The sequence below is a fragment of the Artemia franciscana genome, chromosome 1, assembly GCF_032884065.1.
Source record: "Artemia franciscana chromosome 1, ASM3288406v1, whole genome shotgun sequence".
In the NCBI taxonomy this organism is placed as follows: Eukaryota; Metazoa; Arthropoda; class Branchiopoda; order Anostraca; family Artemiidae; genus Artemia; species Artemia franciscana.
Genome location: NC_088863.1, coordinates 55,817,542 through 55,843,248, shown reverse-complemented (window position 1 = coordinate 55,843,248; position 25,707 = coordinate 55,817,542). Strand labels below are relative to the sequence as shown.

The following is a 25,707-nucleotide window of genomic DNA, read 5'->3' as shown; positions in this document are numbered from 1 at the left end:
TTCGTGTGGCAAACCTCGTTTTTGCCATTCCACTGAGTACATCCAGCATCGCACTGACCCAAACACTTCAAGTTTTACTATGTAGTTTATCAGTGATTTCAACTTTTGCCGGAAGACACGGGCCGTAATGTCATGCCTATGAACCGCCGATTGTCCTTGAAGTAAAAGCTGCAGTATCTCGTCCCAAGATTGATTACATGTAAATGTAATAAATAAATCTGGACGACCATAGAGACGAACATACGCAATAGCATCTTGAGCATATTCATGCATATGACGGGGACTGCCAGCATATGACGAAGGTAAAATTGTTAATCTTCCAAAGTTTGTGGTATTACCGTCATTTATAACTGCATCTCGCAAATGAATGTATTGTTCAGAGCGGAGCTTGGTCTGATTCAGGCGGATATATAGCAAACGTTCTGATTCAAGTTTAGCATACATATCAACGACAAATTGGTGAAACAATTCACGGCATTTTAAAATATAATTTTCTTCATCCTGCCGAATCAATAGTCTATAGGAATAATAATGCATTGCACTGCATTTCTTATTCATTTCTTTGTTAGTGGCTGGATTCATCAATTTAATATTAAAGTGATAGCCGTCGGCTCCATCCCAAAAAATGACAGGATATTGTAGGGCATCGTATCATCGATGAGTTTCAGCAATTCTTAACAACTGAGCGTTTCGCTTATGAAGAATCATATCTCGAGGTAAAAACTGATCACCGACCATAACGATTGCCACTTCGTCGATAGTTGGAGCATTGTATCTACGCACATGTTGGCCAAGAGGCGTTTTGTCAGCGGAAATAACAATTTTATGCGTATCAGTAGGCATCAAATCGATGGCTGTTTTGAACAGACGCACTAAATTATTATTTTCGTGGAAAAGATGTTGCAATTGGGAAACGATTGTCCTTTCAACGTTGGGAGAAATTTCGCAACGTGCATTCAATTCAGAATTTCTATCACTGATGAAGTACAATTGTAAAAATTTATGATTCTCGCCTGAGAATGGTAGAAGGGACCCTGCTCTATGATAAATTTGCCCTTTTACTTTGAAAGTAGACATAAATTGATCTGGATTTTCGATTTAGGCTCCAAACGACGTCATTTGGAAACATGAGTTGTATTTTCTGATTTGTGACAAAAAACGCTTAGATTCTGACGTAGTTCCAGTAAGGAAAGTCTTCAATGGCTCTGGTGGTGCAGCCAATAGAGGAAGTTTAACTTTTCCTGAGGCGCAACACATTCCCATTGTTTCACCATTGAATTTCAAGGCCTTGCAATAGGGACAAATTTTAGACATTGTCCCGATTTGAACACATCTACTCAAGCTATAATCATCGACTGGGTTGTACCTGAATGCCAGGCGATAACTTTCAGGTTGCTCTGATTCCTCGGCACGCTTTCTTTTCTTACTTTCTCTATCAGCAGCAAGCCTGATTTCTTGCTGTTCTTGTGATTCCTCGGCACGCTTTCTGTTCTTTCTTGCTCTATCAGCCTCAAGCCTGTTTCCTTGCTGTTCTTTTGATTCCTCGGCACGCTTTCTGTTCTTTCTTTCTTTATCAGCCTCAAGCCTGTTTCCTTGCTGTTCTTTTGATTCCTCGGCACGCTTTCTGTTCTTTCTTTCTCTATCAGCCTCAAGCCTGTTTCCTTGCTGTTCTTTTGATTCCTCGGCACGCTTTCTTTTCTTACTTTCTCTATCAGCAGCAAGTTTTTTAGCATAGACTCTTTGAGCATCTTCATCGGCTTTTGCCATTGTAAGTTCATCAGTCATTTTAAACTTAAACATTAATAGATTTCTACGTGAACATATGTCTTAAATATCTTGAATGACGTCACCGTCGTAGCAAAAATGACGACAACTAACTTGATGACGTCAGTCAACACAGAAACATGACGTCATCTGACAGACAGACAACTTATTTTTATATATATATATATATATATATATATATATATATATATATATATATATATATATATATATATATATATATATATATATATATATATATATATATATATATATATTCACAGTTGGGACCCAGGGACACAACTACAATGGCTTGTTACTAATATGGCGCGAAAAAATCTAAAAAAAGAAAAAACCTAAAAAGGAAAAAACTGAAAAAAGGAAAAAATAAAAAAGGTAAAAAACTAAAAAGGAAAAAAAGCTAAAAAAAACTAAAAAAAAGAAAAACTCAAAAAGAAACTATATCTATATATATAAAATTAAGTTGTATGTATGCATATTTGTTTGTTTGTGGGTTTGCATATGACGCCATTATAAGTATATAAGGCTTTGTATATGACGTCATTATAAGATGACACTACAGACCGGGACACCGGGACACAAACGACGACCGGGACAGAGGGAATATAAATGACGACCGGGACACTCAAAGAAAAATTACAGAACGGGACACCGGGACACAGGGAATATAAATGACGACCAGGACACTCAAAGAGAAATTACAGACTGGGACATCGGGACACAAATAACGACTAGGACACAGGTAATATAAATGACGACTGGTACACAGGGACACAACTACAACGGGGACACCGGGGGGCACAGGGGGAATATATAATATAAATGACAACGTGGACACAGGGAATGTCTGATTAGCAATCACCATCAACAAAGCTCAAGGGCAATCATTAGAATAATGAGGTATAGATCTGAATATGGATTGTTTTTCCCATGGACAATTATATGTTACATGTTCAAGAGTCAGTAAACCTAACAATCTAGATATATGCACAGACACTGGGACAGCGAAGAATAATGTATATTCGCAAGTTTTACGTAGTTAAAACATATATATATATATATATATATATATATATATATGTATCATGAAAAGAGAAATCACCAATGCTACAGCACAAACACAAAAAAAAAAAAAAAAAAAAAAAAGAGAGACAGAAGGAGAAAAGGAAGAATATATAATATATATATATATATATATATATATATATATATATATATATATATATATATATATATATATATATATATATATATATATATATATATATATATATACATACACAGGTGGGACACAGGGACACAACTACAATGGCGCATAACTAATATGTCGCGTAACCACTTACGCACGCGGGAGGGGGGGGATGCTTGGGGGGGCAAAGCGCCCCCACCCACTAGATGTTGGGGTGGGAACATTTCAGAAGCAGCCAAGTGCATGTTTTTTCAGAAAGTTTCCAACATGATCCCACAATTCTTGCTTCTAAATTATTCCATTTTTCATATGCTACTAGATTTTGGTTTTATTAAAATAAAGTTGAGAAAAATCCAGAGATCATGAGAGTTTTTGGAACATATTTTTGAAGAATGGGATTGGTGGCACAAAATCCTTGCGTGCGTCCCCATCGTCAAGGGTGAACAGTTGCCTTTGAAAAACTTGGTCTCCTGATTAAGAGGCAAATAAATTCTTTATTTTCAAATAGCTATTAAGAAAAACAATTCAAAACTTAGTACCAACTGAATTAGTAACTAAAATATTTTGAATTAGTTTCCTTGGTCATGGCGGCTTAACTTTTTTGTAGGTTTAATTAGATTTGATTTTTGTAACAAAGGACAAGATGAGCGCAAGAAAGCCCAAGTAAGTATAGTTTCTAAGTTATCCAAGGAAAAGGACTCCTTTAATAAAAATTAAAAACCCAGATTTATATTACCAGTTTCTTAAATCTTACCTATTGTATCAAAAGCAGGAGTTGATGAGTGTTAGTTTTACCAATTCAACAATTCCAAAAAACTTGTTTAAGATTATTTTCTCGGGTTTAAGGTCGGGATTATGGAAGGATATGTGAAAGGCTGGCATCAGTAAAATGCTATAATAAACAAATTAAGAACGATGAGTTATTGAAAAATCATGGAAGAAAGAATTACTCCACGAAAGTGGTTCCGACTCAATTTGATGATGCCAGACGAATATTGCAGGTAAAATATAGATAGGACATAAATGAGTAATCGATTCACTGTAATATTATTCTGTTTCTGTTCACCCGTTTTTTGTCTTAACAAATATCTCTTATATCTTTCTAGAGCTGCCAGCTGAGGATCCAATTATAACCGGTGGTTTAGCACATTATGCAGTTGGGGATCTCGTTAAAGTAAACTGTACTTCAAGAAAGTCTCTTCCTGCAGCAAATCTAACTTGGTATATAAACGGAGAATTGGTATGTCACCTAAATGCTTCTAACCGTTTGTCTTTGTATTTTTTTTCTTATGAGTGAGTTGGGCTAATAGTAACCTAAATTAACAAAAATTATAAGAGTAGCCTATAAACACCTAAGCTTTAAAAGATTCAAGAAACGTAAAGTTTTTTAAGTTTACAGCCACCCACCAAAATTAGAAGTATGGAGAATCGCCACAATGTCAAATAAGGTGGAAAATACCCCCGAAAACATGACTGGCATTGAAATCATTTACAGCGTCAAATTCAGCGCATTATGTATAAAGACAAGGTATTTTTTTTCACGGATGTGTGTTATTTCATTGGTTCTGAAAGACACTCAAAGAACTGAAAGACAGCTCGTTCGAACTTTTAGAATACAAAATAGAAAGGTTCTTCAAATTCGAATACAAAAACTATATGAATTTTCACACGTCGGTCTTAAATAATTTAAAAAATGCTCTACATAAATCATCTAAATGCCTGGCAAATCCTAAAGAAAATTGCAAATGTATTCCATTTCTCCAGCAGCCCATTGAACAAAGTAAGGCGTCTGAAACAAGTTGCAAAAAGTAATTTTTAAGGACAAATTAGAAACTTCATTTTGGGATCACTGGTAGAGTGAAAATAAGAAACATTTGAAAAAAAAAATACAGACCTCATCTCTAGAGATACAAATATCCAGAAATCGGATGGTATAAGAAACGATAGCTTGGGGTCAGTATTGGAAGTAAAAATAAAACGGAAGGATAAATTTATTTGTGTTTCTGGAGACCAGAAAAATTGCCTTGGTGAAAGGGAAAGAAAACCGACTAACAATAAATACAGCCCACTTCGTTCCTTACTTAGACAGTAGTCTACTGCACTTTCAAAGATAGGGGTACCGCAAAGTTCCTCAATTTTCTTTTCCATAATTAACAAAGTAATGACTTCAAAGTCAATTTAATTTGATACCCGCTCAAAGGGACTAAAACTACTAAAGGAATTAGGGACATTCTCAATTATTGTCCTCAGAGGTTGGGGTGGAAGCTAATAAGAATTAGAAGTTATCCTTCTAATATTGATTACTAAAAGTCTCCATTAATATATATCTATATCCTATACGGAATTGAAGCGTGTGATAAATCAAATTTCGTCGCTTTTCTCTCTTAAAACAAAAAAAGTTATTGCTCATCTTTTCAAACAATATACTGAAATTCCAACGTTTGGTTTTTAATAATTAAATTCAGTTTTTTTTCCTTTTTTCTTTTTTTGCAGTTGGTATTTAAAATGTAGCCATATTTAAAGCAGAAAGCCATATCATATGTTTCATAGTCTTATCAGAAAACAAAATTAAAGCTTTTAAGCTTTTACTTAGATGAGTTTTGCTGCTACGATCTAAACAATGAAAATCTGTGAAAATACAGTCCATACAGTCTATAGTTGAGTAGTGCAACATTAATTTGGCATATAGCTTGCTGCATAAAATTTTATTAGGCAGTATTTGAGCTTAAAAAACTTAAACATTTTTATCTCAATAATACCTAGACTACTGTATCATATTTGGCAGCATAAAGACAAAATTATCCATAAAGTACACTAGACTTCACTCACTGCTCCTGATGATCGTCAAGTGTACGGAGAAAAGCCACTCGTCACCTTCAGTCCAGACGGGCCTGAGCTAGGATGATAGCTTCGTCTGGAATGTTGCCTATCAATGACAGGAAGTGACCAAGGCTGTACTTCAATCTAGAACAAGACCCTCTACGTGGGCACTTCCAACCTTACGTTAATATTTGGAAATGAACTCAAATCTGGTTGTTGTTTTCACTGGTATGCGGGCTAGATTGTCAGGCTGCCAAAGAATTCATGCAGCGGGTTACCGTGAGTTGGGTGTCTGTTGGTAAGTTATACCAGTTGGGAGTTAGAAACGACGTCATACCACTTAATCCATTCGATTTGTCAGAGAAACTTGGTTTGAACACCATCTATAGCGTTTCGGACCCGAACGGCAGCAGACCTGTTCTCAAAACCTTAGAGAAGAACTTAGTTTACAGTGGTGTTAGAAATACACATCTTTGTTCTACAGGTAGTGCCAGGCTTCGACCAGATGGAATGACAAAGTCGGTCTATGATTGAAGTGTCATTTGCGATACAGGACTGAGTTTCAGTTTCGATGGATGGGCTGCCCGTGATGAAAAAGTCCAGATACGTGAAAAAAGTCGAACATAAAGAAAAATTAACGTAAACATGATTCAATGTGACTGAGAAAAAGTCAAATTTAAAGATTCGTACCCATGAAAATTTCAATTATGGTTTTGATCAAAAAGCTATTTATTTCAAAATACGACCACACATTATTCAGTTTATGGAAGACCATTCACTAGAGTTTCAGCTATTCTATCAATTTTTAGTCAATTTATGGCTTTCCCAAAATGTGCTCCAAATGTCTACCATTTCGTTGCAAGCAAACCTGTACTCGTCCGGAAAAGTTTTGAATCACTTTTCTACATTCCTCTTTCGGGATGGCTCTTATTTTTGCTGTGATGACAGTTTTCAGTTCTTCAATTGCTTGTTGATTTCCCTGGTATACATTGTCTTTGAGGAAACCCCAAAGATAAAAATATGGGGGGGGTTGAGATCTGGTGAGCGTGGGGCCCATTCCACATCGCATCTTCTGCTTATGGATCTCTCTTCAAACCTCTGCGTCAACCAAAAAGTAGTTTCGTTGGCTGTATGAGGTGTGGCCCTGTATTGCTGAAACCATTGTGAAGCTCTCAAACCCCCTCCCCGACGTCCCAGCGATGCCCAGTACTTGTCCAGAACAGCTATGTAGCGCTCCTTGTTGACTGTCTGGGATCGGCCGTTATCATCTTCGAACCAAAAAGGCCCGATGATCCCGTGTTATAGCCACCCAGGCAGCACAATTAACGGAATGAAGCGGCCTCTGAAGCACTTCTTCTGGAACCTTCGAACCCCAAAAAAATTTTGTTTTTGCTATTGACGTGCCCGGAAAGCAAAAAATGGGCTTCATCTGAGAACCAAACGTTCGCAAGAAAGTTTTCATCATTTTCAAGCACATTACAGAACCATTCACACATTGTTACTCACTTTTCCTTGTCAGCATCAGTTAATTTTTGCTTTATTTGAATCTTGTATGGGTATAGGTGCAGATCAGACGTAAGACCACGAGGTAGTGACTCCCTTGTCATTCCGAGTTCTTGAGTAACTCCCTTGTCATTCCGAGTTCTTGGCTGCGTCTAAGCACTGATTTCCTAGGGCTGCCTCCTACTGAGTCCCTCACTGCAGCAATGTTTTCTTCTGTCCTTGCACTCTTCTTCCTGCCTGAATAAGTTCCCCCTGTGGCTTCAGAACATAGGTCCACCACAGTCCCATACTCTCTAACCTTTTGATCCAACTAATAATCGTTGATTTTAATGGAAAGTTGCGACAATGGAAACGCTTTCGAACCTGAATCTGTATACTTTGGTAAGACTTTGTCGCAAGACAAAACCTTGCGAGAATATCTTGCGAAAAGAAAATCTTGCGAAAAAAATAAAGACAAAGCGAGAATGTCTTTTGCTGATTTGTCCAAAACATTTTCAGGGCAACTATAGCTGTTAATGATCATCCATCACCCTTCACGTCCTGCAACAGAACAGACATTCATTAAAAAATGGATTTTTATCGAATAAATATAAGTACGCATCTTTTTGGGTCACCCTGTATAAATTAAAAGGTCTCTTGCTTGAATGGTACATGATATAGCAGTGGTAACTCTAGCCACCATAATATTTACATCCTCAGCCATACCATTTAAGTCAATCAGTGACCTTTTCATTAGAGGATGGGTGATAAATAGTTAAAAATAGTTGTCTTAGGTTCTACTATTTGGGGTTTGTTATGTGAGGTCAAAATGCTTCTCCTCTATTCTTACAAATATATTTAACAAGCTTATAGCTGTGAAGGCTTTCCAGTTGGAGGGGGGGAGGTCAAGAGACGAATAGGCCTCCCCCTGGAGACTTTGAGAAGTACCTTCTCATTTCTATTTCACAGCTCTTTTCTATTTTTAGCATGTTCTATATTAAAGCAGCGAGACTGTTTAATTGGTCATTTTTATTTGTCACCTGTTTGCTTCATTTTTTCAAAGCTACTAAATAGCACTCCACCCCTAAAACTTCTATAAAACGAGTCAGATCGAAACACAAAGTGAATTATTAGAACTGCCTTGTCCGAATATTATATGAAGGAAACTTACAGTCCCTTGGCTTGAAAAACAAGGAAAATCCTTTGGCTTGGAAAACAAAGAGAGTAGCTGCAACCATGATATTCTTCATAAGAATTATCTTCTTTTTTCGTTTCTCTTTCTCCGTAGCGAGTGGGGCACTGAAACATCAGAGAGAGCTGTTTAATGGCTCATTTTAAAGAAATCGGTACATATTATGCCTTTTGTAATTGACAAGAATAAGTTTTAGGGATATTATTAATCGGTGTTGCAGTGGTAGCTGCAACCTAATAAATTGTGGTTGCTACGCTAGCAGTTAATTTAAAGAATTACAATAAACAACTAACCCCTGTCTTAGGTATATTTGGTTAATGCTGTTCAATTTTTTTTATCTTCATTAAAAAAAAAAAAAAATTGACCCTCCTCCTGCTTTTTCGTGAATTACCGCAAATACAAATCTAAAAATGTTTGGAATTGTAAGTAAAATCGTCCTTAATTCTACTCTTAACTCCTTCTAACCCGTAAGTTCTTTTTAAACTAGCCTCACTTCTAAAAGAAAATAGTTCAAATACAAACTATTCTTTTAAGAAAAAGCACTTTCATCCTGAATCTTATTAAGTTGATGCAAAAAGATACATGCGCAGAACATTCTTGAGGGAAGGGCTCCGAGTTTAACAAAATAATGATAATATGCCGTTGATGTGGACATTATAAAGCATATTAAAAGAAGAAATAAAACACATATAAGTTTGATGGGACAGACCACAGATCTCTCTCATTGCTGGCTAGATGCATAATAATAAAGAAACCCAAGTTTTTTATTTATAAAATATATTGCAAAAGCTTTCAATTGTCTATATAATTGATTTTTATAGAGCGACAAAAATTTCCTGCAAAATTATCCTATTATTGAAGATGAAGAAAGTGGACTACAGACAATCATCATTGGCCTTGAGTTTAAAGTTCGTCAGAAACATTTGAAAACTGGAGGCCTAAAAATCAAATGTACTGCAACACTTGCTGCAGTATACTGGAGAAGTGACGAGAGAAGTGCTGAAGCAGCAGCTATCAAATCTACGCATAACCATTCAGAAAGAGATACACAACAGCATATGTCGTCATCAAGTAAGAATGTCAACGATTGGATGTCTAACAGAGGTTTGTTTCTTAATTTGAAAGTACTCCGTGGAAGTTATTAGCTATTAATTCTATCTACAAACCCAAAACAATAAAAATTACACTGTTTGAAAGAAAAATTTGTTTCAGATATACAAAAATGACACACAAGCCTTCATAGGATTTAAGGGGCTGGTATCCCAATTTTAGTTTTTACTAGTAACTGCTCGTTTCAGGTTTAAACTAATTGTTTTTCTTAATTTCTGTTAATTTTCGGTCTCGAATGTTCATTCATTTTAATATACGAGCTTCTTAAGTTTAACAATATGACTATCTTAGGCTCTAATTATCCTAGGTCTTAAAAACGTTTTGTTTTTTCTTGAACTTTTAAAAATATATATCTTTAAATTAGTAAAATACGGAGAAAATTAGATCTTTTGATCTTTATTTTTTGGCAGACAAAACAGAGAGAAAACTGTATAACAACGTTTTGTAAGTTTCAAAAATATCAAAAGAATTCGAAAAAAAAAGAACCTGAGAAAAGGAGCTCTTCCTCAGAGAATTGAGATTGCTTTAATCAAACAGTTCGTGGTAACGAACTGTAGAAAGGAGTGACCCGGCTCAATAGTAACCAAAACTTTAAAAAGTTGAATTTTGATATCAATAGACCCATCAAAAGAGTCGCATTTTAATGCTGATTTTAAATATATAATTTTAATCAAGTTTAGTCTTACCCATCAAAAGTTACGAGCCTGAGAAAATTTGCCTTATTTTAGAAAATAGGTTAGGTTAGGTTAAGTCATAACCTAACCTAACCTAAAAAGTAACCGGATCTTAACGAAAATCACACCATCAGATTCAGCGTATCAGATAACCCTATCGTTGAATTTTGAAGCTCTTATCTATAAAAATGTGGAATTTGTATTTTTTGCCAGAAGGCAGATCACGGATGCGTGTTTATTTGTTTGTTTGTTTGTTGTTTTTTTTTCCCAGGGGTGATCGTATCGACCCAGTGGTCCTAGAATCTTGCAAGAGGGCTCATTCTCAGGAAAATAAAATGTTCTAGTGCCCTTTTTAAGTGACCAAAAAAATTGGAGGGCACCTAGGGCCCCTCCCACGCTAATCATTTTCCCAAAGTCACCAGATCAAAATCCTGAGATAGCCATTTTATTCAGCGTAGTCAAAAAACTTTATAACTATGTCTTTGGGGACGCCTTACTCCCCAAGAGTCCCCGTTGGAGGGGCCACAAGTTGCAAACTTTGACCAGTGCTTACATATAGTAATGGTTATTTGATAGTGTACAGACGTTTTTAGGGAGATTTTCAGGTTGGGGGGGCTGATAAGAGGTGAATATGTTGGGGGAACTTTCCTTGGAGGAATTTGCCACGGGGTAAGAAAATTTTCATGAAGGGAGCGCAGGATTTTCTAGCATAATTTAAAAAAATACAGTGACAAAATAAATATGAAAAAAGTTTTTTCAACCGAAAGTAAGGAGAAGCATTAAAACTTAAAACGAACAGAAATTATTACGCATATGATGGGCTCACCTCCTCCTAATACCTCGCTCTTTACGCTAAAGTATTTTTAGTAATTTTAACTATTTATTCTACGGCTTTTGTGATTCAGGGGTCATCCTTAAGAAATTGGGACAAAATTTAAGCTTTAGTGTAAAGAGCGAGGTACTGATGAGGGGGTGTAACCCTTCGTATACGTAATAAAAACAAGATAATACAGAAGTTCGTTACGTATGCTAATTTGTAAGTTACGTATATCTTTTACTAATAAAAATATTCGTAAAAAAATTAAAATTTCTAGTTGCCTTTTTAAGTAACCAAAAAATTGGAGGGCAACTAGGCCTCCTCCCCCTGCAAATTTCGTTTTAATTATTCATCTATGGAGAGCCAAAATCAAAACATGCATTGATTCAAAAACGTTCAGAAATTAAATAAATAAAAAAGTATTTTTTTAACGGAAAGTAAAGAGCGACATTAAAACTGATAACGAACAGAAATTGCTTCGTATATGAAAGGGGACGCTTCCTCATCAACGCCCCGCTCTTTACGCTAAAGTTTTTTTTACTGTTTTAAAAAGTAGAGGTAAGAGAAAGAGTCAAACTTTTACGTAAAGAGCGGGGCGTTGATGAGGAAGCGTCCCCTTTCATATACGAAGCAATTTCTGTTCGTTTTAAGTTTTAATATCGCTCTTTACTTTCTGTTAAAAAAAACTTCTTTTTTTTATTCAATTCAACAAGGATTGCTTAAATTTTAGGACAGCTTTATTTTTATTGGATTAGGTTTTACAGAGACGCTAAAGAATAAGACAAACTCGTTAGGTAATACCGTAAAATTACTAAGAGGATAATGACAAAATTTTAAGATTAAAAAATTTATTTGCAAGAACGACATAAAATTAAACAGTGGTCATGACTAAGTTAAATTTTTTTTTCTGGTGCTTTTGAGGGAAAAATTATAAAAATTATCGAGCAAAGCTACACTATATATTAGGTAAAATTTCTTTCATCATAATGATTTTAGAGGTAGGACTAGTGCTATAAAAGTCCCAAAACATACAAAAAGTTGGGTTTTAATAACATATATCCCATAGTTCCACGGCAAAGTCTTAAGTATATGAATCCAAACTATATGTAGTACTTGAAATGTGATATTAGATCAATCCGACTTCTTAGATATAGTCAATTTCAAGTAATAAACTTGTTTTTTCGTCCAAAAGAACTTTGAATTAAAGATAATACAAGACTCAAGCCCAGTCAACACTAAATACGGCAAGATTGTCCTGCTTGGAATCCAACTCAGAAGAAAATCAGCCCAATAAATCTGAATCAAGGGGAATTCAACCTATACAAAACTCGATCTGAACCAAATCTCACCTGCTTATACCCAGCATGAAGAAAACTCACACAAAAATGCAATCCAGCAAAATTCATCTCACAAAATCCAACTCATGAAACGTTTGAAACAGGCTGTATTCCACCTCCAAAAAGACTCGACTCAAGATACTTAATTGAGTTGAAAACGTTTCAGGCTATGTTAACTTTACTGAGACTACTATTTCTGCAGTATATCCCCTATCTTCTTTTGACAAGGCCATAGGGGGTGTAAATTAGAGCTACTTGGCACTAAAGACTTTATTACGAGGTTAAAAAGAATTGATCAGTGTCCAACATTTGCAGGTGAAGAGAATGTAATCTCACGTGACTTATTTTGGTTCTGGTGGAACTTTATAATCCAGCAAAAACTGGTTTTGAAGGTCAAAGACACGTAATGTATTAGATATCAGGGTTCGCTCACCTCAATATTCAAAAGGAGCTCAGTGTGTCAACATTGAGGATATTATGCTTGAATTAAACTTCAGTAACAAATGTTTTTACTCTATTGGATATTGATGGCGCTAGTATTGGCTAAATGAAACCTAGAGTGTCTAGAGTAACAGTAGAAATTACAAGACGTTGTCGGCTAACCTTAAAATGAGATGAGATGTTAGCAAGATATGTAATATCATTGAGCATATTCAAATTCGAAAAACAGCTATTTTTTGCAGCAAAAGTGAATATAATGCATATAAAAAGATTACAAGACAGATTAAATCCATTTTGAAGTATATTGATGACACCGATCTAAATCAATACATAAAAATTGAAGATTTGTTACTAGCGAGAAAGAATATTCATTCATTGTTAGTGTATAATCAGTAGTGAGAGTATCGGAATTAAACATGTCTGGACTTGAGAAACAGAAAAATAAAGGGAATATAGTGACTTTGGAAAAATATTTGACTCGAGAGGATTATTTTCAATGGCTGTCTCTTCAAAGAAAAATATTATTTCAAAGAAGACTTAACGATATAATGAGAAATGATTCTCCGTTTTTGGAATATTGCATGAAACTTTATGTCGTGGCTCAGATGCATCTACTCGATTCATTGACATATTCATTAAAACAAAACAAAATGATATTGTGGATTTGCTTTTGAGTACTACCTAGCAGTTCGTTTAAGACGGCCATTTTGAAAACCGAAAATAGATATGTCGACGTTAAAAAAATCATATTTAAAAAGATTATGTAACGTCACTCGATAGCTCCTCTTCCTAGAACACATTCGTTTTGTTGATTGCGACTCAGTTGCTTTTTAGAAATGAGACAGTCAACACTGAAAATCTTTTACACATGTCATCTATGTTTATATACATCGGGCAGCTGATCAACCTGTGAGAATTGTGCTATTATTAAAGACTATAATGAAAAGTATAGGTTACGTAACCCAGATTAATTTCATAGTGGATACTCATTGCAAATTAAAGACTGTAATTCTTTTCTTGGAGATGTGTGTGACTCTCATACTAGAGGTCTCATCTGCTCCAATTGTTACTATAATAAATGTGATCAATGGAAAAATAACTTGCCCTGGCATAATTACCGTATCCTAAACATGATTTCGTATCAAATTTATTTTTGAGAGATAAGTATCGTTGTGGTTTTAAATTATATTTTTAGGAAGAACCTGGTCAATTACTGGAATAATAATAGGGTCTGGTTTTTACGACATCACCATGAAGACACTGGCTACTATGATTATAAATCTACTGTTTTTTATTTGGCTCTTGCAGACAGTGATTTTTCAAATGAGAATATTGTATGTGCCACTGCTTCAAATAAGCAACTGAAACATATAAACTTTATAATATGAATCAAAGTAGTATTAATGGCTTTACGAAGATAGTTAATAAAAATGAAGTTACATTCTATTCTAGTAAATGTGACCCTGACTTTGCATACCAAGATGAATGCAAGTTGGATCCTTACGAGTTGCTCCCACTTATCTTTACCGATGGTTACCTATACCTGGAAGAAAAAATCTAAAGGACAAAGCGTTTTGTGCATACAATCTTTACTAAAAAACTAATGCTCACACATTTTTAAGGTATTTCACTATCAGGGTACTTAAATTTATTTTATACTGATAGGACAGAATATTTTCCTCAAGAAACTCGTTCAATTAAGGATTGTCATTATAAATGAAGAGAAGTTCACCGTATGTACATCCGCGACATCGAAAAATAAAATATAATAGTGCATGAAAACCCCAGCTTTTGGTTAATAATTCTTGTACCCACTTCCAATTTTAAATAATAGATTTTCCACTATCCTCAAGAAATTTTTTAAGGTGAGGCTTGTACAATGCATATGAAAAGCCGAGAGGATCAAAAAATCAGTGTTCTTAGCCATTTGAAAGATGCATAGCCACTACGCCGTCTTTACTGTTGATGGAACACCATTAATGATGATAATCGGATTGTTAACACTTTGAATATGGTCGAGTAAATCCAAAAGTATCCAATACGACTTGTATTTGGACGTGTAGGGATCCAAATTGAATAAACTGATTATTTGATTTGTTTTCAAGCTGCAAAGTCTAATAGAACACTGTAATCAGGAGTAATTTTCAAATAGGTTTCAATTTGATTTAGCGAGATTAAGGCTATACTCTCCCTGGACAGTTCACCAAAGGTACACTCTAAAAGTGCCGTGCGCGTTCGCAAAGTACGGATATCTTGAGTACCAGACAAATCCAACAATATGATTCCATGTGTTTTAGCAAACATTTCATCGATTATACAATTTTCAAATAGTTGTAAATCTCCATCTAGAAATTTCTTTGTCAATTCATATAGGGTTCTGTAAAATGTATAATAGGGTGGACAATCCTATGGCACTATTACTTTTTACTAAAGCCAAAGTGAGTTTTGAAGGAATTTTACCATTGATAAATGACGAATCGGTATAGCCACGTGAACCTGTGCGGATATGTCGTTGATTAGTGATTGTATATGGAACGAGCAGTTTGATATTATTTCCGCAAGCTCTAAATTTTTCAATTGCCATATCAACAGAACTCACAACTTGTTGTTTTCGTACATGAAGTATTGCCGAGAGAATTTTACATGAGGCGCAGCGGCAACTACTTTTTGTAAAACAGAACTTGACAGGACAGAGTAGCTTTATATTAATCTACACATTGGGAGGCAATAATTGAAGCATATTATATGTTTCATGGTCTATTCCCAACCAAATGTAAATATTTAGTTTTCACGTCTCTAAGTTTATTGGTAGTGCCAGTGTTCGTTTTATGTTCATATCCAATAGCTAAATCTCTCAACTTCTTGTAGAAAATTGGGGTCATCAGTATGAATTGTATATACCTTGACGAGTTTGAAAAATAATTTTTTGTGCTCACCAATGTTTCATTCAAGTAGACACTTACTTGCCTAAACAAATTGTGTAGTAAAAATTTTTTATAGGATAACCTTTAAACTGCACTTGGTTTTACATTGTTAGATGTTTTGAAAAGTATATGCAAATCAATAAATGTGGAAGTCAAATCTATGAAATAGTCTTCACTGGAATAAATTTGAAAATGAACGTTTTCAGAGAGCGGTCGTTGCGGATAAAATTGTTCATAGTATCCATGTTTTACACTCACATCAACATTTTTCTCGTTGAAAAGATGAAGAGATGAGTTGAATGAAGGATGAGATTCTTTGTGTGGTAAACATGAAAGAGTGATGTTTTAAACTACTGACTTGAACTGAGAATGATAATTGATGAGGTGTTTCTCCTCTTTTAAAGCCTTTTTTACTTTGTCGCGCTTTCGACCGCTCGCCGAGGGATAGCGCACCAGAAATGAGATTTTGTGAAACACATTCTTTAAAATCTTTCCCAGAGCGCCAATCATGTAGTATAGAGGACGCAATATCTGTGGAAACCAGTGCGATATTATTTTAGCAATGGGTGATGCAAAGTGAAACAATTTGCAACTGTCGAGATCGAAACAGGACATTGAGGAAAGGCCCCTATAAAAGTTCATTTCATGACCGAATTGTCATGGTCTAAGAGCAGTAATATAGCAGTCAATATCAGGACACACAAAAGTATTTTTTCTATTAAGTATCTCACTGAGTGGGTCAAAAATTACATGTAATCACAGCCAAACCTTCTGTTGTAGCTAGAGAGTTGCCCAATTCACTTCTTAAGGCTAACTGACAGGGTTCCAAATACGCAGTGTTGAACGGGATATATTGACGGTGCTTTATATAGAATGTGTTTGTGAGTGGTGTTTTGTTAAAGAACGCGCAGATGGAGGACATTGATATTACCGACTCTATATTTCAACAAAGCTTGGATAAAGAAAAATATAATTGTCTGATGAGAATTCGGTTGGACAGTCTGCAAAAATGACACACTTTTTCCCGCTGATGGTACCAGCACTTTTACCCTCGATTATGTTCTGTTTAAAACCAAAACAACATCTCAGATTATCATTGAGATGAATCATTTAAATATTGGTGGGTTAGCAAATTTAAACCCTGCCATGTTCCATTGATTATGTATATAAGGGGGTTCACCTCCTCGTCAATACCTTGCTCTTTACGCTAAAGCTTGAATTTTGTCCCAATTCTCTAAGAATGACCACTAAATAACAAAGGCCCTAGAATAAATAGTTGAAATTGCTAAAAGTACTTTAGCGTAAACAGAAAGGTATTGTGAAGGAGACGAACCCCCTTATGTACGTAATAATTTCTGTTCGTTTTAGGTTTTAATGCTTCTCCTTACTTCCATCTGAAATTTTTCTTTATTTATTTTCTCATTATTTTTTAAATAACGCTAGAAAATCTTAGGGCCCCTTCATGAAAAATTTTCTTCCCTCAGGATAAATTCCTCCATGGAAAGATCATCCCACGTAATACATGAACTGTCTGAAAAGTAGAGGTTAAAATAAGTGCTAGAAAAAAATTAAAAAGACTACCCTTAGATGATTATGAAAGTTTGCTGTTGCATTAACATGTCCCTTTATGACCTTATTGGGACAATTCTTGTACACAACCTTCAAATATTCATCGTGTTCTATGGTACCGTGAACGCTAAAAAATATTCCTTGTAGTTAGAGCAGCAAATATGCCATGTTCATTTTCAATTTGAATTTTTCGCCAAATCCTGAAATCCTTCTACTTTCGAGTTGTAAAGTTTCTACTTCTCTGTAAAGTGTGACTTTCTCTGCGCTCTCTTCTTTAGAGTCTTATGGCAGCGTTGGCCTTTAATATGGGGTTCGACCGATGGAGGATGTCTGGCGTATATAATTTTCGTAAAATTTACATGTAAAGTATAAAAACGTTTATTTACGCATAAAACACAGTAAACGTACATGAGACGAGAACAGAAACAGAATTAGGACTGACTCAACTATATCTTAATTGGTGGCATATTTTCAGTAAAACAAGAAGATAAACATCAGAACACGTGACAGGAACTAGTCTATTTTAATGCGTCTTAGAGGGATTACTGCAAATACTTAGGAACTTATTTGACAGAACTTGAGAATTCAATTATTGATCTGACATGGAAGTTTACTTTCACAAAAGTTTACATAGTCTTGAGATTCTCTTTTTTTAAAAATTCTTTTCTTTAAAAAAAATCATTCCACTGAAGCGGAATGTACTTAGGTGAGTACTCGAAAGTACTTAAGAATCTAATGGTACTTGAGAGCTTCAAGCACCAATTTATTTTTCTTAAGTATTAATTACTCCAGGAAGAAGGTACTTAAGTAAAACTCAAGTACCTTGATTTTGTACTTAAGAAATACTTGAAGTACTTCCCAACACTGGTAGTAGTAGCAGTAGTAGTAGTAATAATAGTTTTAGTAGTAGTAGTAGCAATAGTAGTAGTAGTAGTACCAGTAGTAGCAGTAGTAGTAGTAGTAGTGTTAGTAGTAGAAGTAGTAGTAATAGTAGTAGTAGTAGTGGCAGTAGTGGTAGTAGTAGTAGTAGTAGTAGCAGCAATAGTAGTAATAGCAGTAGCAGTAGTAATAATAGAAGTAGTAGCAGTAGTAAAAGTAGTAGTAGTAGTAGTAGTAGTAGTAGTAGTAGTAAAAGTATTACTAGTGATCGTAATAGTAGTTATAGTAGCAGCAGAAGTAGTAGTAGCAGTAGTATAGTAATAGTAATATTAGCAGGAGTATTAGTAATAGTAGTGGTAGCAGTAGCAGTAGTAGTAGTCGCAGCAGTAGTTTTAGTTGTAGTAGTAGTAGCAGAAGTAGTAGTTGTTATTGTCCTAATAGTAGTAGTAGTAGTAGCATATGTAGTAGTAAGCATAAGCAGCAGTAACACTAGCAGTAGTAGCAATAGTACATATTGCCTGTAATTTGGAAGTATTGCATTTAATTTGGATTCGTGATAGCAGTAATATCAAACAGTTCGTGGTAGCAAACTGTAGTAAGGAGCGACCTGGCTCAATAATAAAACGAAACTCTAAACAACAGAATTTTGATACTAATAGATAAATCAAATGAATCGGTTTCTTATGCTGATTTTAAATATATAAGTTTCATCAAATTTAGTCTTACTCATCAAAAGTTACGAACCTGAGAAAATTTGCCTTATTTTGGAAAATAGGGGGAAACAACTCTAAAAGTCACATAATTTTAACGAAAATCACACCATTGCAGTCAGCGTATCAGAGAACTCTACTGTAGAAGTTTCAAGCTCATATCCACAAAAATATGGAACTTCGTATTGTTTTGCAAGAGGAACGATCATGGGTGCGAGTTTATTTGTTTGTTTGTTTGTTTGTGTGCTTGTTTTTTTTTTCCAGGAGTCCAGGAATCGAAAAACATAATAACTATGTCTTTGGGGCTGATTACTCCACCACAGTCTTCGGGGGGAGGGGCTGCATGTTACAAACTTTGCCACTTGTTTACATACAGTAATTGTTACTGGGAAGTGTACATACGTTTTCAGGGGGATTTTCTGGTTGGGGAGGGGGGTGGGGTTGAAAGGTGGTTTCTAAATGGGAGGATCTTCTCTTGGAGGAATTTGTTGTGGGGGAAGAGAAATTCCATGAAGGGGAAGCATAATTTTCTAGCATTATTTTAAAGAAAAGATTGAAAAAATAAATAGGAAAAAGTTTTTTCTAACTGAAAGTAAGGAGCAGCATTAAAACTTAAAACAAACAGAGACTATTACGCATATGAGGAGTTCATCTCCTCCTAAAAGTAGCAGTAGTAGTTTTGGTTATAGTAGTAGTAGCAGTAGTAGTAGTTGTTATTGTCCTAATAGTAGTAATAGTAGCACATATAGTAGTAAGCAGAAGCAGCAGTAACACTAGCAGTAGTAGCAATAGTACATATTGCCTGTAGTTCGGAAGTATTGCATTTAATTTGGATTCGTAACAGCAGAAGAAGTAATAGTAATATCAAACAGTTCGTGGTAGCGAACTGTAGTAAGGTGCGACCTGGCTCAATAGTAGCCAGGTATTCTTAGTAATTTCAACTTATAATTCTACGGCCTTTGTTATTCAGAGGTTATTTTAAAGAATTGGGACAAAGTTAAAGCTTTAGTGTAAAGATCGAAGTATTAACGAGGGAACAAACTCCCTTATATACATAATAAAAATATACGAAAATAGAAGGTGTTTACGTAAGTTTGTTCGTAAGTTGCGTAATTTTTTTTTTTTTACTAATAATAAGGATCGATAAAAATCAAAAATTCTAGTTGCCTTTTTAAGTAACCGAAGACGTGGAGGGCGATAAGGCCTCCACTCCCATCCTTTTTCTCAAAATCGTCCGATCAAAATTAAAGAGAAAGCCATTGAGCAAAAAAAATTAATACGCAAATTTCGTTTTACATGTTCATGTGCGAAGAGCCAAAAAAACAAGCATTAATTCAAAACATTCAGAAATTAAATTAAGAAAACAAGTTTCTGTAACTTAAAGTAAGGAGCGACATTATAACTTAAAACGAATATGCATTAATTCAGAGCGGTGCGTTGAGGAAGGAACAGCCCCTTCCATACACGGAGTAATTTCTGTTCGTTATAAGTTTTAATGTCGCTCCTTGCTTTCAGTTAAGTAAGCTTGTTTTGTTTATTTAATTAATAGTAGGATCAATAGCAATAACAGTAGTTGTATATCCATATTGTATTTGGGTCAGCTGAAAATTCATTCATCGTGCCCTCAAAGTTTAAATTTAGTGTCACAAGCCGTTTCAGGGATATTGCTGGTACACTCTCTTGACAATCTGCTTGAAATACTTTCGGTTTAATCCAACATCTTCTCAGATATTCCCTGAAATTTATACCTTAACACTCCTTGGCAGAAAGGGTAATAGTATCTTTAGCACCAGCAGAAGTATTGGTAGTAGTAATATTAGATCTAGCAGTAGTAGAAGTACTATTAATATTAGAATTAGTAGCAGTAGTAATAATAGTAGCGTTACTACCGGAAATTTAAGCAGGATATTTGTTCTAAGAATCTGGATTCACTAACATCTGTTCACAAGTCTTAAAGGAAATACACCTTTTTTTGTATCTGAGCAATACTTGGATAGTCTGATTAAATTTAACGCTTTTCAAATACCAACTTTGATATTGATATGCACATCTCAATACTTCATTTGATGTCTCAATTTATGAATTCCTATATTGACTAAGCCAAACACAAGTGAAAGGTCATGGCATATGATTTTGCTTCTGGAAACCAGTGATAGTGGGGTTAAATTTTCTGGGTCATTTTGTGTTTTTGCTGTAAAAAAGTATACTTTTGCCATAAATGAATCTTTCGTTGATTCAGTTTTGCTAGCCTGAATTGTTTCCGACTCATCTAGGTATTTTTTCCTTTTTTCTGTGCGTGTGTACTGGGGGGTGGGGGGCTGTTGAAGGCTAGTGTAACACCTGAAATGGCTGAAAAATATTGTTCACATAAGGCATTGTAGTGGAAGTTGCGGAAACCTTAAGATCTGATCGGGGGTAGATCCCTGTACCCAGTAGCGTAATTTCTTCAGAATCGAAGGGGGGGCGTTAAATTTGAAGCCAATTTTCCCAAATCAAGTGAAAATGACAGTGACAGCTGAAATATGATCCTAATATTACCTTAAAGGCAAAGATATACTAAAGAAAACTAGTTTGTCTCTCTGCATACTTGAATTATGCAGGCTTATCTTTGTTTTGACAAGATTTTTGCAGAAACTAAATTTCAGCAGGGAGGGGGTCAAACTAAGGTCTGGGGGTAGATTGTGTCTGAATTGGGTCGTTGCCCCCCTGTCTCAAAGAAAATACGCCCCTGCCTGTACCCTTCTCTTTGCTTGGTGCAATAGCCAGACTTATCGAAAACATAACTTTTTACTCGGTAAAGTACGTCATTGGCTGACATTTTTTGCGTAGTAATGATTCCTTTTCTTTTTTTAATGGGTTTAATTTTGATCTGAAAAGTTTTCCTGGAATGAATTTTGTGTGAATAAGATTTTCCTCTGGCTAGCTGTTACTGGGTTGGATTTTGTACAGATCGAGTTCTGTATCGGTTGATTTCCGCTCGGTACAGTTTTATCGGACTGAATATTCAGTGAATTGAATTCCATGTAGAATAATCTTGCCATGTTTAGTTATGACTGAGTCTGTGGATTGCTGTATTGGTTATTCTTTTTCATTGCCCTTCGGGTCAAAGAGAGAATCAGCTTAAAACTTGAATCTGATTAAATATGCGAAGTCAGAGATATCCAATAATACATTCCAAGTGCTAAATAAAGTTCAGATTCGTAGTAAAAGTAGTAGTAGTACTAGTAATAGCAACAGCATTAGTAGTGTACACATTGCGTCTCAGTTGGTTGAACATTCACTCATCATGCCCTCAAATTTTCAACTTAAAATCATAAGCCAGTCCTAATATTTTGCTGAAACAACCTTTTTACAACCTGTTGGAACATAGTATATTTTGGTTTAATTCAACATCCCTCAGTATTGTCTGAAACATTCACCTAAATACCCATATCCTTATTATTGAAAGTTTCACTAGCATTGTAGCAGTGGTGGTATTAGTAGTTGTAGCAGCAGTGGTGGTGTTAATAATAGTAGCAGTAGTAGCACCCAATTTTAGTTGCAGTAGTAGTATTAGTAATTAGTAGGAACTGTAGCAACAGTAGTAGTAGCAGCAGTATCAGTAGTAGTAGTAGTAGTTGTAGTAACAGTAGTAGTAGTACTAGTAGTGATAATAGTGATAGTATTAGCAGTTGTAGTAGTGGTAATAGCAGTAGTAGTAGTGGTGGTGTACTTAAGTGGTGGCGTGCATTAAATTACCTTTGACATATTAAACATCCCCCTCAAAAATGCTCTGGGTGTCTCAACCTAATATCCTAGGCTGTTCCTGAGACATGCTCTTTGGAATTCTGCATACACATAATGCGCTTTAATTTAGTTCACAAGTCCCCTCAACTCTCGCTGAAAGTTTATCTGAATTATCTTAGTCTGTTTGGAGACCAAGGATCAAACACTCTTCTTTTTTCCAACAACAGATAATATATGTAAACAATGGGCAAATACGTAAGTTACAGCCTTTACCTCAACGGCTGTGGGATGTCACAAATACCACGAATAATAGTTGTTTGGTGATTTTATCTAATGTGAAAAAGTAGCTTTCTTAAAATTTTAATCAAATGTCTTGAAGAACAATGGATTGTCGGAAGGGGCAGCTGTCCCTCCAACCACTTTTGAACCTTAGTAAGAGAATCAAAAATCTTAATTTACAATCAAATTAGCCCCTTTGGAAGTTTCCACGATAAGTACTTCCATACAAAGTGCCTTGACGTAAATAAACAGTACATAGAGGTTACTTCCCTATTCACAGAGGCAGTGCTATTGAGCGCCTATGATATTTTTTTTCTATTTTTTTTTTCAGATGATATATTATAATAACAGCTGGCATTTTCTTCCAGGTTCAATTGTATTTCCTTCCTGCATCATCAAAATGACGATTACAACGATACTCCTGACGGCAAAATTTCAGTTGTATCTGTGACAAGTAAAGTGGTGATTTATCATAGTGAAATAGATAAAATATTCACAGCCTATGCTTTGACTCCTTGAAAAATCATTTCTGAAAAATGTTCAATATGATTTATGAAAAAGGATATTTTTCATATAACGTAAATACATACCAGTTCTAGAAATGGGTTTTGATGATTCAATTCCTTAGAATAACATTGTCACGCTTAAATTAATTTAAGAAATCTTTTCCGTCATGGAATAACAACAGAATTTTTTTTTCTTCATTGTTTCAGCTTTAAAATAATCATTTCTGTATTTATTGGCCTCCCTTTGATAGAAAAATACCATTTTTTTTATTGGTTTGTAGCTGGTAAAATACATTTCTTAATAACAATCTTTACTTTCTTCGTGCCCTGTCCATTTAGAATATAATCCTCCAATTAACCTAATTGACCAATGCTTTGCAACTTTAAAGTAGGCTTTTCTGAAATAGTAATATTTATTTATGGGTGAATTCCTGAGAGATTCTAAAGCGGAATTAAATATTGCGATAGCAAAGTCACCAATTTTCTTGAATTACAATAGGATAGGTTTTTAGTAATCGCTACAGAAGATCAAAATAATGATGGATTTTTAAAGAAAACAAGTACTTGGTGCCACAAATTTTTTCAGAGTAGACCCTTATTGATAAAATGATTTAATAATACAGAATGATTTATCGCCAATCACTCAAGTCGACTAAAAATGGTAAAAAGGGAAGGAATATATTACTATTTTTAATATGTAAATTCAGTAGCCCATTGGAGGTCTTCTAATACTAAACTATTTTACTGATTGCTGAACGTAAGTCTATTAATAGCATGAAAAAACAAAATCAGTAAATTGAGCTCATGAAAGTCCAAGTTCAAATTTGTTGGAGCCAGTGATAGGAAGCAGAATGCAGCCAATATTAATAAAATACTAAAATGATTAAAAATACCTTAGCTCTTAAATTTTCCAGTACACTCAACTTACAATACTGCATTGCATATAATGTAGTAATTTATACATTATGGTAGGTCCTCAAATCAATTTTGTTAGCGCCCTATGAAAAGGATTTAGTAACATACTGTTGTGGCTGTTACCAATAGATTTTAAAGAGGTTCATCGTTTATTCGTTTTGTACTTTAAAAAAAATATGGTAAATAAATATAAGTAGAATATTTTTCAGCTCTGTTTCTAGTATGTTATCGCAGTACTTTTTTTCATTTTATATTGACTATTATTTTCTATTTAATATATTGTTTTAAAGTTGAAAATTATAACAGCTTATAAAGTTGACTCAACTCTTTTAGAAATAGGACTAGGAAACAATGATCAAGTTATGACGTTCTACACAGTCCCTACACCAGACGGGATAAATTACTAACATCAATTCAGTAATTGTTAAACATACCAGTGTATACTTTATTTTTCATTTTTCTATTCAAATAAAGAGTCAGCTTTTTTTTTCATTTTTTCCATAACAAAAATGATAAATGTATAAAAGTCATGTAACATAAAATTTATAAAAATGTCCTTAGGCTTTCTATATACAAATATAAATAAGGCTACTCCATTCCTAGGGCACGTTTTCACCCTTGCCTTTAATTATTAAACATATAATCAGTTAATTTACTAAGAAATTAATCCTGGACAACTTTTTCTGTAGTTTGTAGATTGTTTTTTTTTATTTATTATAATTTCTAGACGTTTGTTGTTGTTCTTCTTTGATTCTCTGTATTTTTCATAATTTTTTACTTTTTTGGGGGTTTTGCTGCTTGAAGGACAACAAATATAATCCTGAATTTTTTTCTTGTAAAACTCATTTTAAAATTAATGCTTACAATTTACTTGTACTTGCATCGGGACCACGCATTTCCGCCTCACCAGGCATCCAAATAAAGCTTCTGAATGAGGATATTTTACGATGGCTGGTCTTGTGCCAGTTCTTCAAAAAACTTTACCCATCACTTGTCTTATTTGTGGCCGAATTTACAGAAGCCTCCAGTTAGCTCCAGATCTTGCCTAACAAGGGACCATCTATTTTTAAATTGACCTACTTTTCTTCTACGCCATGTTGATAAGAGTCCAACAAGAAGTATCTGTTTAATGAGGCTTTCGTTGGGGCGGAACAAAACGTGTTCAAGCCATCAAAGCCGGTGCAGCTTGATATCGCTTGAGATTTCGTAAATGATGAAACAATTCTGGCGGAAATCATCATTCAAAGTCTGATATAACGTCCGGAAACATAAAATTGAACTGAGAGAATGGTGGTCAAAAATCTTTAGAGCACGTTCACGGGCTGCTTTGACGGGCCACAATTCAACACTAT

At 34.8% G+C, this 25,707-nt stretch overlaps 1 protein-coding gene across 3 annotated transcripts in view; it reads left to right on the top strand.

The window, feature by feature from the left end:
- LOC136031527 (uncharacterized) overlaps positions 1 to 24,681 on the top strand; it is a 146,532-nt gene extending 121,851 nt beyond the window's left edge. For all 3 annotated transcript variants that reach the window (XM_065711200.1, XM_065711206.1, XM_065711211.1), the window contains 3 exons: positions 4,081 to 4,214; positions 9,290 to 9,572; positions 23,303 to 24,681. In XM_065711200.1, the coding sequence (XP_065567272.1) occupies positions 4,081 to 4,214; positions 9,290 to 9,572; positions 23,303 to 23,385 (500 nt within the window). In that variant the 3' untranslated portion in view covers positions 23,386 to 24,681. The remainder of the gene's footprint in view (positions 1 to 4,080; positions 4,215 to 9,289; positions 9,573 to 23,302) is intronic.
- The last annotated feature ends 1,026 nt before the right edge of the window (positions 24,682 to 25,707 follow it).